Source organism: Typopeltis vanoorti, chromosome 4, assembly GCF_054136105.1.
Source record: "Typopeltis vanoorti isolate ZY-2024b chromosome 4, IOZ_Tvanoo_1.0, whole genome shotgun sequence".
NCBI classification, from domain to species: Eukaryota; Metazoa; Arthropoda; class Arachnida; order Uropygi; family Thelyphonidae; genus Typopeltis; species Typopeltis vanoorti.
This window is the reverse complement of record NC_143552.1, coordinates 68,543,163-68,558,900: the sequence shown is the minus strand read 5'-3', so window position 1 is coordinate 68,558,900 and position 15,738 is coordinate 68,543,163. Positions and strand designations below refer to the sequence as shown.

The 15,738-nt window shown below is 35.3% G+C and overlaps 2 protein-coding genes across 2 annotated transcripts in view; one reads left to right on the top strand and one right to left on the bottom strand.

Annotated features, from left to right (window-relative positions):
* eIF3i (eukaryotic translation initiation factor 3 subunit i) overlaps positions 1–1,592 on the bottom strand; it is an 82,726-nt gene extending 81,134 nt beyond the window's left edge. The window contains exon 1 of the mRNA XM_090391249.1: positions 1,487–1,592. Coding sequence (XP_090247375.1) covers positions 1,487–1,489 — 3 coding nt within the window. The 5' untranslated portion in view covers positions 1,490–1,592. The remainder of the gene's footprint in view (positions 1–1,486) is intronic.
* A 252-nt stretch (positions 1,593–1,844) lies between these two features.
* LOC150107387 (transmembrane protein 234 homolog) overlaps positions 1,845–15,738 on the top strand; it is a 113,897-nt gene continuing 100,003 nt past the window's right edge. Inside the window, exon 1 of the mRNA XM_090391247.1 lies at positions 1,845–2,141. Coding sequence (XP_090247373.1) covers positions 2,129–2,141 — 13 coding nt within the window. The 5' untranslated portion in view covers positions 1,845–2,128. The remainder of the gene's footprint in view (positions 2,142–15,738) is intronic.

Genomic DNA, 15,738 nt, shown 5'->3' with positions numbered 1-15,738 from the left:
AGTGACCAAGATGAAATATTGGAAAAGAATTAAATAACATTTTAATCCTTTCTCAGTGCTGTTTCATTCCATCAAGCTTCTAACATGAGTTTCTCCTGGCACTTAATCCTTAACACACGTTACATTGGCCAAGCAGGATATTCAGGTTAAATACACATGAACATGCTACAGCATCAGAAAAGAAACATTATACAAATAAGGCCTTAATTACTACAAATGAAAAGCATCAAGTCATCTGGGAACTAATGTGAATGTATAATGAATTTAATAACTATATTAATAAGTTTAAAGAAGCTTGAGAAAAGAAACAACATCCAACTCAGTGCAATAAAAATCAAGGTCTTATCATAAAACAAGATGCCAGCCTGGTTGGCCAAGTGCTCAGCGTATCCGTTCTCCAGCCAAAAGGCTGCGGGTTCAAATCCTGCCATGGGTATGGATGTTTGTGATTATTTGTGGAAATACTAGTAGTAGTGGTGGGCAGTAGATGGCATTGGTGTAGTTGCCGTTAGTTATAGAGTAGGTGCCCTCCCTCGATGAGTCTTTGGACTCCCTGGAGGCAGCATGTAATACTAATAATATCCAAAATTCACAGAAACAGGCTGATCCTCATACAGCACAGATCAATAATGAAGCATGCATGACTAGTGAGAGTCAAAGACCTCTCTCTCTCTCATTGAGAGTTCACACCATTATACAATTGCTATACAATGTACACCATATATGGATTACACAATTATTACAAACATCCACACTGTCCACAAATTTATATCACAGAACATCTCCTCTTCAACATATTTCTCATATTGAATCTTAAACTCATTCATTCTCTTAGCATTTACAACACATTCGGGCAAAGCGTTTCATTCATACACCATTCTCCAGATTTAAAAAAAAAAAAAAAAAAAACTCGACATCCTCTTATTTGTGACTCCTTTGCACAACTTCCAATGATAATCCTAATTCTTGTCCCATCATCTGAGAAATCACTCTCATACCCACCTGGTAAATATCTCTCCAAAGTTTTAACTTAATATACCGTACCTTTGTCTTTTATCTGATCTGCACATTACGTGCCTTCAGTTTTTTTCATTTGCTTCTGCACTCTTTCCAAAGTTTCTTCATTCTCTCTAAATCCCGGTGATCGGCTTTAGGCACAGCAGTCCAGATGTGGTATGATTAAAGCCTTATAAAAATCACTGTCATTTCATCCCTGCTAATTATTGTTGTTTCATATATATAGAGGTTCGATAATAATAATAAGTTATCACACTCAGTGTTAAAATTGTGGGGAAATTAATCATACATGATGTTGTCATGTGCATAGCGCGTTAAGCTTTAACATATGACAAGTTAGGCTTAGATTTGTCAAACATATATTGTTTCTGTGTTGTAATCAAAGCGTATTATAAATATAAATTTACCAACTTGGTACTAACCATTAATTACACAGGTTTACTAAGAGGTACGGAAAAAAAATACTAACCATTTTTTTCTCTTATTTAATAATTGCTCAAATGCTATCCAATTACTACAATCCTGCTAACATTCTCGTAGTGGTCGTAACCAGCGTGTACTTGACTGTTACAAAAGGATAAACGTGAAACGGAGTGTGTATATATGAAATTTAATAAATTTGACTGTATGATTCATTGAAAGAAAGTATATAAAATACGTTAGCTAAATATAATTTCATGAGTGGGTGTTTTAGTAAATTAATTTATCATAAGAACACATATATCCACTAAACGATATCTTTTTTCCGTTTTCTTTTGAATCATACTGTTATGTGCAACTCTTTTTTTTTTTTTTTTTTTTGGAGGGGTGGGGTGCTAAGTTTCTGTTTATCCGAAGTATTAGAAAGCTTCTAGTTATATCGTTTTCTACTAACGGTTCTTAGTTTCCTTAGATTGTTGCATATGAAACGATATTTTCTGTTGCACAATATTCGCCCATCATTAATGGTTGATATAAAAGCTGATAGCATAATACGAAAAATGACTGAAATAATTTTTTTCTCTAGACGAAACATCCACAGAGTGATTGGTTAGAAATTTGTTTGTTACAACTGCTGTTCACCGATTCATTAAGAAGATGATTTCGCAAAAATAAAATTTAAAAAATCGAAATGCTACAAATTGGTATGTGCATTTTGGAGCACTTAAAATTATAATTTAAAGACACAAAAAATATAATTATTTTTTTAACTCGTTTGGTGAGCTAATTTAGGATGTTCATCACAATAACATTCGAAAAGGCACTGAATGAAGCTTTTTTGTATTAATACTAATGTAAATTCTTTTTATGTTTATATGTAAAACATTTTATTTGCATTACTCAGAAGAGATAGTCCATTGTATTTATAAACCCTTGGCTCACTAGTACGTTAAGTTATTCTGTTGATGAAGAAAGGACACGCTGTAAATTATAGGCCAGTTATCTAGAATAGTGGTTAAGGTCTTGCCGAACCTAGTTGGCGGCCGAATTCAGAAAGATTTTTTCGATGCAGAAGAGAGGAAAAGAACTAAACGATTACTTGCATGCATAAAAATTGAATAAAAGTGTGGTTACAAATATGAGAATTAGATTTTGTTCATGTCAAATGGTAAGAAAGAATGGAATGGATTATCACTGAATGAATTTAAAGAGAAGAGTAATAGGTGATGTGTAAGCTTTCTCTGATGACTTCTAGAACTCTATAGATGTGTCTGAATAATAATACTGTATATTTTTTGTGTTAGTGTGACTAGACAGCATTATGATAAATATACTTGAAGTTTTTGTTGGACAGCATAGTATAAAATTCAGAAGTGAAAGCTGTCATTGCTATTTTTTTTTCCTTTTTTCTATTAATAACCCAGACTCTTAGCATTCTGAACTGAGAAAGTACAGCAGATTTCCCCATTTTTAAAATTTTGTCTTTATTTTTTTTCATGTTTGTATTTTTTTTTGTTGTTGTTGTTTGTTTTGTTTTGTTTTGATATGTGGTTTCCAGAAATTCCCAAATATTTTTGATTTGGGACTTTGTAAATTGAGAGTAGTTTAGTGTCTCTTACCATCGGTGGCACTGAAGTTAGCATGATGAGATTTGCAGTATTGCAATATCACTATTTTACCCCTTTCAGGTGGATCAGAGCTGATTAGTGCCTTCTAGAATATTAACCATTCATTATAATCTTCTTATCCCTACTTGGCAGTGTATTCCACATTACATTATGATAAGGAAAAAGTTTTCCTTCATTGTGGCATTGGTTTAAAGTTAATGGTAAGTATGGGTAAGAAAATTTCTATTCTAGATGCTCTTACCAGTATTTGTACAACTGTTCCTCTTGTTAAAAAAGATAGGAATAACAGAAGAGATTTTTTGGTGTACATGAAATTTTATGCTGAATTTATCCAAGTGTTTGTGATCCATTAGAAAATGGCATGGAGATCAATGTTTTAGAAGTGCTAGATATTCTTGAATAATTTTGTAGAGCAACATGATAAAGGTCAAAAGTGAAGGCCTCTCAAAAGCTAGCATGCTAGTTTTCTATTATTTTGAAAACTAGCTAGCAGCAGTTTTCTAAACAGCTTTCAAAACTCTTGCAAGATTTTGCAGTATACATGATCTTAAACTCAACAACATTGAATTAGCATTCTGTTAGCTTAATCTATTACCAGTCTTTTGAAATCCTGTTGTATCAAACATCTCTGCCATTACTTTTTCCAGTTTATGACCATCACAAATATTTAAATATCTCTTCCTAAACCTTAACTATATATATATATATTATTAATGTATAAATTCAGTGAATGCAATCATTCCTGAATAGAACCCTGCACTACATCACTTGTCACTGTTTTCCTTTGAGACATCTCCTTCCCCTACACAACTTGCTGGCATCTGTTAGTCAGCCTTTTCTATATTTAAACCTCCAATTGATTATTCATTGCTCTCATCTTCAACAATAAAATGTCATACTGTAATCTATGAAACACCTTTGCCAAGCATAGAAAAATGGCCATATATACATCTCATCTTGTCTAGTAGAACTGTCACATTATTATAAAATGTAAGCAGATTAATGATACAGGACTTGCTACTCTTTAAACAAACCTTATTTTGTTGTTAACCAACTATTCCAGCAATTCAGCATTACTACACTCAGAACACATGATGGCCTCTGATTTGACACCATTTATTTGGATCTCTCCTTCCCACCTTATTGGCAAAGATTTGACTAAATTTGGATAATTGTCATATTCGTCCATGGTGATAATGATATAAGAAAGATTTTCTACAAATTGACAGAATAGGTTAAATATGAAGATTTTCATAAATAACAGAATTGTTCTCAAACGTGTGGTAAGGCTTATGTGTTTGTTGTACATGTTAATTAATTTTAACGGTATAGATGAGAACACAGACTGATAAGAAAATAACTATTTATCAACTTATTGCTGATATTTCTCTGGTATTCTATCCAGCATCTTCAGAGCACAAAAACAGTGTCACAGTACGCAAGACAACCACAATCCGATATGACAATGGGATTAGTTTGAACAATTATAACATACGACACAAAGACTAAAGTCCTAATTAGGCACCATATATGTTGAGAAAAAAAAAAACAACAACAGAAAACAGGTATTAATTTGGTCTTAAGATGACTGTATCCCAAATCACTGGCAAATTTATACAGCCATACTTGTTGAGGTTTGGAGTATGTTTCAAGGCTTCTGTTGATTCCAGGAACAACCTCTCTGACTTATAAAAGCTTCTGTGCAGCACTTTTATTATTTTTTTTCAATTGATCCTGTGTGTAGAGATACCTAAAACATGGTCTGCTAGACCTGATGTAGCATAGCGATAGTGCCAGATGTATTTTTTATGTTTGCTGAGGCAGATGTCCACAGTTCTTCCTGTCTGTCTGTAGTAAGCTCAGTCACACAAACAGGGCACTTCATAGACTCCTGGATGTGATGAAGGAGAGATTCTGTCCTTGGGTGAACGGATGAGAGTTGCCAATTTCACGCATGGTTTAAATAGTAGTTGATGTTTATTAAGATATCTAAAGTGCTTAATAAATATCAACTATGCACCGTATTTAAATCATGTGAAATCAGCAACTCTCATCCATTCACCCACGGACAGAATCTCTCTGTTATCATCCAGTCTATGAAATGCCCTGTTAGTGTGATTGAGCTTACTACAGACAGACAGGAAGAACTGTGGACATTCTTGTCAGTGAACATAAAAGATATATCCGGCACTATCGCTATGGCAAGTCAGGTCTAGCAGACCATGCTTTAGATACCCCCCTTACACACAGGATAGATTGGAAAAAAAACAAAAGTGCTGCACAGAAGCTTTTAAAAATCAGAGAGATTGTTCCTGGAATCAACAGAAGTCTTGAAACATACTCCAAACCTCAACAAGTATGGCTGTATAAATTTGCGAGAGATTTGGGAGACAGTCATCTTAAATGTTGCTCAAAATGTTCCAAATAAATGAACAATCCAAAAGAATAAACAAACAAATGGTATTGCATAATGCTTTCTACCTACAAAAAGAAGGCACAGGCATGGGCTCGCCACTATCCCCCCCCCCCCCATTGCTAACTTTCATATGGGACTTTGTGAGCAACATGCTCTAGATTCCTCTCCTTTAAAACCCAAAGTCTGGCTTAGATACGTTGACGATGTTTTCGCGATCTGGCCCAATGGCTGCCAGACACTTTCCTTAGCCAACTAAACAAACGACACAAACACGTACAGTTCACAATTGAGTTTGAAAAACAGAACACACTTCTGTTTCTAGATACACTTGTCACGTCATCCTTCTGGCAGTCTTTCCTTCACTGTTTACTGAAAACCGACACATACTGGTCAATATATACAAATAAACTCCCACCACCCAACACAAAAACTAGGTTTCATTAATACTCTAAAAAACAGGGCTTTGAAGATCTGCTCCAATGAACAAGTGCTGAAAGACATTTAAAGTTATCAGCAATGCTTTTCTAAAAAATGGTTACAGCCAAAACACTATTTAACAGAATTCTCTACAAGACTTCAATAAAAAACAAAGATAAACCAGACTACAATAAAACTATAACCATTGGTGTTAAAGGGACATCAGATAAAATAAACAGAATACTACAGAAATACAACCTCAAAGCCACCTTTAAACCTCCTGCAAAATTAAAAAGTTTACTCAACTCATCCAAAGACCCACTCCCTCTGCTGGCCCACCCTGGAGTATACCATATTTATTGCATTTGTAATCTACTATATATTGGGGAAACAGGATGCACAATTCCTATCAGACAAAAGGAACATAAAACAACACATTAAATATAATAACTATGGTAAAGCTGCCCTTTCTGATCATTCCCTGAACACTTTACATAGAATTGACTGGAAAAGCACCAGTTGTTTACATCACACCAAAACATGGTACGAACGCAAATTTAAGGAAGCCTGTGAGATTCTTATCAACTGCCCCAATCTGAACAAAAATGAGGATCTAAAAATTCCAAGCATATGGAAGGCACATATTCTACCCACAGTACCTTTCTCCCTAAGAATTAACTATAAACAGGAGTGTAGATAATCCAGAATCCTAAATCTAATATAACAATCGTAATGTTAAAAATAGGACATCATTGTCACTGTAAGAAAGCTGTCTATAACAAAAAATGTTTCTCTCACGTTATCTTAAATAGAATTTAGCTTTGATGTAGTTTCTAAATAATTAATTTGTAATTTGTCATTTTTTTTCCACTAGAGGTCATGCCAGTAGAATAACCAGTGATCAAATCATTGTTTCTTTAGCTTACTGTGTGAAATGTAACTCAGCTTGTCCTAGTATATTTGTATATACTCCAGATATGAAGGTCGAAATGTCGGGAAATTAAAATAGTAATTTATAACACGGTTGTAAAGTCCATAATTTCTAAAATGAATGCTGATCACCATGCAACACTAAAATAGATGCCTAATATAAATGCCTAATATGCTGAATGGATAAACCACAGATGTACACTGACCATTTTCTCCAAGAACAAGTCAGGGCAAGACGATGGTAATGGAATTTCTCCAAGCATCAGACCTAACTCTCAGATACATTAGTTAAAATTAATTTGAACGCTGTATTTGTATATTACAGCACACTACAACTTTCTCCAAACAACAGATTCAACTGCATCACATTACCAAAATCACTGCACCCATAGAAGGTGCCAGTTAGGGGTATACAAGCTCATCTTTTATAACCAGTCTGAAGTTTGAATTCTTGCTGGTGTGCATTAAGTGTATCACTTGTTTTTTGTAAAGATGTTGTTTTAGTTACAGGATTGACACTGGGAAGTTCTTTTGCTTGGTGGAATGGGGGGGGGGGAAGACAAGTGGCCATCCCTGGAAGTTACGAAAGAAAGCTGTGAACAAGAGGATAAGGAGTGGTTTCTTTGCATGGAGATTGGTTGAACTGTGGAATGCATTCCCTGATAGAGTGGTGAGAGCACGAACAGTCAATGAGTGGTATGATAGACTTTGTGTTTTCTATTGAAGGACCTCTACGGTGAGTCTTTTGACTTCATGGAGGCCTGAATCATAATAATAATAAAGATGCTTTAGTGGCCAAGATGAAATATTGGCTTAGTAACCTAATTAGCTAAATAAAGTTATTAGCTTTTGACATGCTTTTTTCCACCCAACATCGGCATCCAAGCATCCATTCCAAACCAAAAGTATTTATATGTAGTGTATCCATCTCTCAAACTCTTTCCATACATTCACAAACTGCACCTTATGTCTTTTCATACAGCTTTGCTAACATACTAGTCATGACCTTTGCTTGTCATTTCAACTCATTGGTATCATACCTGGGCAACACACAGACTACCTTTTCTACCATTTTCATCTTTCACTCACCTGAGCAATCTCCTGATATCCATTCTCACATTATCCTTATTCTCAACCAGATCATTTAATCATTTATACTTGCTATCACTACCATCTCTTTTGCTCACTTACTTATCATGGAGGAATAAGCAAGCTAAAGAGGTGAAAGAGCAAAGCTTTATTTAGTTTGGTTATTTGACCAAGTTATGAGTTCTGGAGAAATTTCTAATGATTAGAAATTGGGAAAGATAACTCTCTCACACACATACGCACAGCTATATTCAGGAATGTGCCAACTACAGATCAATAACTTTATTAATCATCAGTGGTTCTAATACTATTTAAACACCGATGTACATGCAACTATCCTAGGATTTTGTAACCATAATTTTTGGATTAGGTGGTTATCCCAGTGCCTATTAGTATTCTCCATATGTAAATTGCATGGTGTTCTCCTGGCCAGTTTGCAGGATGAAAAACCTGAGTTTCTGGAAACGAAATGCTGCCAACTCTGTATGAAACCAGCTGACTCATCTTCAGTTGAAGGGTCCTGAAGTTTCTTCGTGTCCTAAACAGGACTCAAACCCAGGTTTGAGTCTTTCCAACCAAAGTACTTTGTTTATACCAACTGAGCTACAGAGACTCTTGCGTAACTTTATTAAATTATAGATATATATAAATTACTTATAAGAATTATAAGTAATTATAATCACTTCAAATGTGATTTAGGAAAGTGAGATACATAGCATATGCAATCAGAGTAAAGATCAGGGAAAATGTGATGGTCAGATCAAAAAAGAGAGGTGTACTATAGCAAAGAGAGCACAGAGTGATGGTTTGGTGGGAATCATTATGTTTGTATACTAATATAAGGGGTATCAGAAATGAAAAGGCTGAGTTTGTAGCATTGATCAAGTCAGTATGCCCAAAGATATTGGTCTGAGTTAAACCTGGTTGTCTAAGGATGATATACTGTCAGAACTAGAAATGGTAGGATATAGAATTTTCTGAAAGGATAGGCGGGTGAGAGAGGGAGTGGGAAGGAAGTACTGTTAATGATAGCAGAGGAGTAGAAGTGGAAAATAGTAGTACGTGTGAAGATTTTGAAACTATTTGGGGTGAAGTTGAGATCAATAGGAAAGTATATCTATCTAATAGGATGCTATAGAGACCAGGGAATGTGGATAACACTGATTACGAAATGTCCAGGCAAATTACTTGAGTAAATAAAAAGTAACAGGTAAGTAATCCTAATGGGAGATTTTACAGGGATGTGGATTGGAAAGAAGAGATTGAATTCCTACAGGATAACTATCTTAAGCAACATGTGATGGAAGTAACACAAAATTTTTGGTGTGGGATTTGGTGATATCCTCATAGAATGTGGTTGTGAACATTGCTGCCTGTTCATGAGATTGGAAGGTATTCAAAAAAAAAAAAAAAGTCATCAAGAAGGTGTATATGTAGAACTACTTGGTGGGTAATTATAAGAAGCTTCGTAGTTAACTAGCATCAATACATTGGGTTGATGAGCTGTGCATGTTGACTGTGCACAGGATAATGCATGTATCTGACACAAGCAATAACTGCATAGAGTTGGATAATACGGATGAACAGTGAAATCAAGAGCAGTGTGGGAAGAGAAGTTATTGTGGAGGAGGTACAAGACAGTTTGTAGTGAACAGATGCATGATGAATATAAACTACAGGCTAGAAAAGTGACAAGCATGGTTAAGAAAAGAAAAGTAGAATGTGAGAGGAGATTAGCCAGTCAAGACAAAGATAATCTAAAGGAATTTTTCTGCTGTATGGCAAGCAAGAGGAAAAATAATTATGGCAGGTTGACACTGATAGATGGCTATGGTAGTACTGACCATATGAACACTTCATCAGCATATATCAGTGATGGCGAACCTTTTTACCCAGGTGTGTCAAACATCTTTTTTTTTTAAATATTGACGTTGTTGATGTGCCACTTGCATACATGCATTATAAATTTAACTACTTAATCATAGATGGTTACTTATACATATCATATTAGGCTATTTATTTAATAGGACATTGATATACAATCTATGAATTCATATTATACAATTAATTTAATAAACTGAAATTATTGAAATTAGTTTTTTCATCAGAATACCAATATTTTTCAACATCCAAGGTGTGTCACCTGAAACCCTCAAGTGTGTGTCAGTGCTGACACACGTGTCATAGGTTCGCCATCACTGGCATATATCATTCTGATGTAAATGATGCTATGTAACATGTAGAAGGAAGGTAAGTTTTAGGAGAATTAAAAGGTGAAAGAATCAGAGGTGTGTTAATTGCTGCTTGGGTTAGATGTTAATAAGGCTGTGGAAATGGATGGCATATCACCACATATTTTTAAAGAATGTGCAAAAGAGTTAGCTTGACTTGGTTATTTAATGAAAGTCGGTGCAGAAAGTTCCTAAGGAGTGAAAAGAAGGCAAAATAGTACCTCTCCACAAGGGTGGCTCTCTGACAAAAATTTCCAATTATAGATCAGTCTGTATATCTGCTGTTGTGGTCAAATGATTGGAGAAACTTGTTATGAATAGAATAGAGAATTGGGTTAATGGACATGGGATTCTCTGTGAAGAGCAAGTCTGCTTTTAGTAACCTGCATACATTTTATGATAAGGTGATGAATGTGTAGAGTAAGTGATTCATATATACTGTGATTTCTTGGACTTTGCAGAAGCATTTGAGAGAATACAACATGATAGATTGGTGTATAAGCTGCAGAAGATGGAATTGGATAACAGGTTGATTAGATGGATTAAAGATTGTCTTTCTGAATGATGAAAGCAAGTTGTGTATGATGGAGCAGTCTCTCTGAAAAGGAAGGTGACTAATGGCATGCCACAAGGTTTTATTCTTGGGCCTCTACTGTTTAACTTCTTTGTTAATGATATTTCATATGGATTGGATCATGATCTTCAAATGTTTGCTGGTGTTGCAAAGTTTGATAGATTTATCAAGAGTATTGCTGATGTTAATTTTCTACAGGAAGATTTGAATAGACTTTTAGCTTGGACAGATGAGTGGAGTTATAGTTTTAATGTTAATAAATAATGCAAGTGCTACACTTTGAGGTGCAGAAGTGTAAGGCAGCGTACTGTATTGGTGGCATTTCAGGAAGTGGATGAGATTAAATATCTTTGGGGTAATGGTAGAGAGTAGACCAAAGTTCTGAGGGCACATTGCAAGTGTTGTGAAGACTGCACATCTTATTGCTGTTATGATAAGAAGTACATTGACATGAGGGTTATTAGGAATTTGGTACCTCTGTATGCTTTGGTCAAACAACACATTGTTTGTTGTGTTCTGATTTGGCCACCTAATTTTCTTTATGATGTCGAAACTCTAGAGAAGATCCAGAGATGAATGACCAAAGTGATATTGTGACTTAGACTGTTGGTTATTATGTGGAGCAGTTGTGGGAATGTAGATTACAGAGTTTGGTGGATAGGAGGAAAAGAGTAGAAATAATGACTTTCAAGTTAATGGCTTTTACCATATTGCTATGGAAGGATTTGTAAAAAGAGTGGATGGTAAGAATGAAAGGCTATCCCTGGAAGTTGTATAAAAATGTGGTGAAGAAGGGTGTGAGGAATAGTTGTTGGTGAGTGGAATGCATTGCTGGAGTGCGTTGTGAATGTATGGAGTATAAATGATTTTAAGTTTCGATAAGATAGACATATTGCTACTTGAGTGGCCCTCCCACAATGAGTCTGCTGACTCCATTTGAAGGTGTGGGGGGGGGGGGGGACAGGAACTTTAATTGCTATCTTATAGACCTTAAAATTGTTCAATTCAGTAAGCAGAAATAAATTGTTTGAAATTTTAAAACAAAAATAAAAGAGAAAAGAAAAAATAATTAGTATAATACTCCATTACTATTTAATAAAAATAGTAATAAAATAAATAAATAAAACCTGCAGCATGAAAATTTGACATAGCTGAAACTTCTGAAATACCATTTGAGGTGTCATCCATTGATACCCATACTCACCATCAATATACCCCCTAATTTTTGCTAGCCTATGTGTGCATGAAAAAAGATGGGATGCAGAATTTATGCTTGGTGAGAATATATTGTTGGAAGTAGAGGAAATAAGAGATCTGGGGGTGACAGTGGATAAGGATCTAAAATTTAGGGGACACATCGCCAAAATTGTGAAGACAACACAAAGACTTCTGGGAATGATGAGGAGGACACTGACGTGTAGAAGTAGGGAGATTCTTGTTCCATTGTATAAGGCTTTGATTAGGCCACACATGGACCATTGTGCCCAGATTTGGTCACCTGGTTTTCAGAAGGATGAAGAGATGTTGGAAAGGGTCCAAAGGCGACTGACTAAGGTAGTTTCTGACCTCTGGAATGTCGAGTATGAGGAAAGATTGAAAATATGTAATTTGCAGAGTCTAGTGGAGAGAAGGAAGAGGGGAGATATGATAGAGACCTACAAGTTGGTAAGGGGTTGTTATAAGATCAATGGTGGAGAAGTTCTACAGAGAATAGTGGGAGATCAGGGGAGAACCAGAGGTCATCCCTGGAAACTGTATAAAGAGGGTGTGAGTAGGGGAGTGAGAGGCAGGTTTTTTTCGTGCAGAGTTGTGAATGATTGGAATGCCTTGCCTGAGAGTGTGGTGTCTGCAAGGAGTTTGAATGTGTTTAAGACCCGGTATGATGAGATGTGTGTGAGATAAAAGGACCTCCTAGATGAGTGTTTGACTCCATGAGGTCTTGTTTAATAATAATAATAATAATAATAAAACATTTTTTGTTCAAGTTTACAGTCTCAGACTCAATGTGTGCAGTAGCCTGTGCTTGCAATAGTGAAAGTCACAATCCCCAAACTCTAAATTTGATAGCAATGTTGGCATTGCTGTTTCAACACATATTTCCAGCTACTGAAATTTAAATGCATTTGCAGTTCTCTCCTGCTTTAACTTTGACAGTGTCATTGTGAGGGTTAACTGCACTAAAACCTCCAATGTAATATTTCTGATATTAATGTTGCTTTTTTTTTTTCCCCCATCTGGGTAAAATGTAAAATGTAAGCACTAAATTAATTCACTTAAATCTGCATAGCTACAGAAAATCAATTGCAGTTTGCATGAGCTTAAATGATTATTGTGTAGACAGTAGACGCTCTAAACAAATATGCCTCTGCAGCTTGCTGACATCAGTGACACTTTGTCCACATGGCACAAGCTTAAAATAATTAGTGTATTAAGTTGAACAGATTAGATTAATATTGGAGTGGAGACATTACTAAATAAAATAAGTATGATTTATTATATGACTTGTTTTTATAGTACATTCAAAAATTATTGACTGTAAATTAGAAATTTTAAAAGTGAAAATTTTGTCACAGAAAATGGACAAAAATTACATTATATAAAATCATCATTAGTGTTTATCACAAGCACTTAACCCCCCCCCCCCCCATCACCTTCCAAGTATCCTTGGATTTCATAACCATAATTCGAGGATAAGGTGGTTATCCCTATACCTTTTTAAGTATTCTTTTGTTTGTAAATTGTGTGTGTGTTCTACTAGCCAGTTGCCTGGTTGTGGGACGGAAAATAGAAATTTCTGGAGTGGGAACCCTACCGCTTCTGTATGAGAGTGGCTAACTCACCTCCACTTGAAAAGCCCTGATAAAGTTTCTTCACATTACAGATGGGATTCAAACCCAAGTCTTTCTAACCAAAGGGGCTTTGTCTATACTGACTGAGTTACGGAGGTATACTCTTATCATATAAAATATGCAGCTGATGTAGTACTATTTATGGATAGTATATTGTTGAAAATCTACTTAAAAAGTAAGGGCTGTACAAGTTAAACTTTTTAGTAAAATCAATTCAATGGCAGCAGTTAGAAACAGAAGGAAATGAACTGGAACAGCTTAAAAAAAGTTAATTACTTAGGCATCTTAATCACAGACAAATTATGAAGAAACTATTAATGCAGAATAAATCTGTGGTGGTCTACAATGATCAAACTTACCATTATTTTGAAAAATACACATCTCTCCAAAGAATTTAAAATCAATATATATATATATCAATGGTATTCCCTACAGTTCTTTATCAAAGACTTGGGTTATCAAACAGAAGGAAGAACAAAGATTGAGAAGGTTTTAAAAACAAGTGTTTGAGGAAAATAAATAAAACAGCATGGACTGAAAATGAAAACCATTCTGGAGATCAGAGAAAAGAATTACACTGGCATATTGTATACTAGCAGGAATGAATGATAAACAGTTATAATGGTCTGGATGTGTATACAGAATTCCTGTTGAATAGATTTCCTTATATTCTCCAAAACAGAAGACTAGAAGTAACGATGATGCTGGAAAGACCATTTCCTTAATGAATAAAAAAAATATCAAATAGATCAAACTCTTAAAGAAATTTAAATGACTTGGCTGGAGATAAATTGGACTAGGAAGCTATTGTTCATGGTTGTCTCATCCTGTCTTAGGCAGATGAAGAGGATTGACAAGGTCCCATATGATAAGTTGACAATTAAGTTGCAGTGTATGGATTTCTAGATCAGGTTATTGATTGGAAAGTGGCTTTCTAATAAATATCAGCAATTGTATATGGAGAAGCAGTGGTATTAGGGAGTAGGATGATTACATATGGAGTTCCACAGGGTTCAATACTGGATTACAAGGTAATATTCAGTTCTGCATGTGAAGTTTAAGAAGGTTATTAGTAATTGTGTTGATATTATGGTTCTTCAGGAGGATATGAATAAGCTAGAAAAGGTTGGCAAATGAATGGAATTATCAGTTCAATAGAGCTAAATGTAAGGTTTTGAAATTTGGAATCTGTGGATGGGAGACGGCACTGGTGGTATATGCTAGAACAAGTGGTGGAAGCAAGAGAGTTTGCAATGGGGCTAGAAATTGAAAGTTCAGAGGGCACATTGCAATGGTTGTGAAGGATTGCTGCTGTACTGGAGAGGACGATAAGAGGTAAGGGATGTTAGTTCCACCATATAAATCTCTAATCAAAATACATCCAGATTATTATGCTCAGATCTGGTCACTAAGATCTGAAGTAAGCAGAGAGGATATAAGGCAGATAACAAAAATTATATCAGGACTGCAGTTATGAGGATAAACTGAGGGCATGTAATTTTCAGAGTCTGGTGGAAAGGAGATGAAGGGGGGGGGGTATGATTGAAACAGTTAAGTTGTTAGGTATGATATGACTAAATTGACACTGGGGAGATTTTTCATATGGTTCAATGTTGGAAAGGAACAAGGACAAGCAGTCATTCCTCAAAATTATGAAAGGAAGTAATGAGTAAGTGGGTAAGATGTATTTTGCAAGTGTTTAGACCATGAAATGCATTGCATGAGAGGTGGTCAGATTGCAAATGGTGATAAAAGTTTAATTATGATTAACTCCATAAAGGTTAATAATAATAAAGATACAATCATTACTCTTGCATTGCACTAATAAACAAAAATGATGTTTTTACAGTATAACTACATTTGCATTGGCATGTAGTTAAACATCGATGAATTAGTGTGCTATTTTAATGTTAATTAAGGCAGAAAGTGTTCATGCTGTTGGTAGTTGATAGAGGCCTAAAGTTCAAGTATTGCATAAGTTTCACAACATTGCAAGGAGGACATAGAGAAGAAGAAATAAGAATGATCTCTCCTACCTTGAACTCATTCACAGTCATGGCACCCACAGCAGGTGACATATTCTGCTCATCCACTACTCTCCAAACAAAAAAGCTAGTCCTGATACCCCTGCTAATTACACTCTTGCTCAGTTTCCAAGGATGGCCCA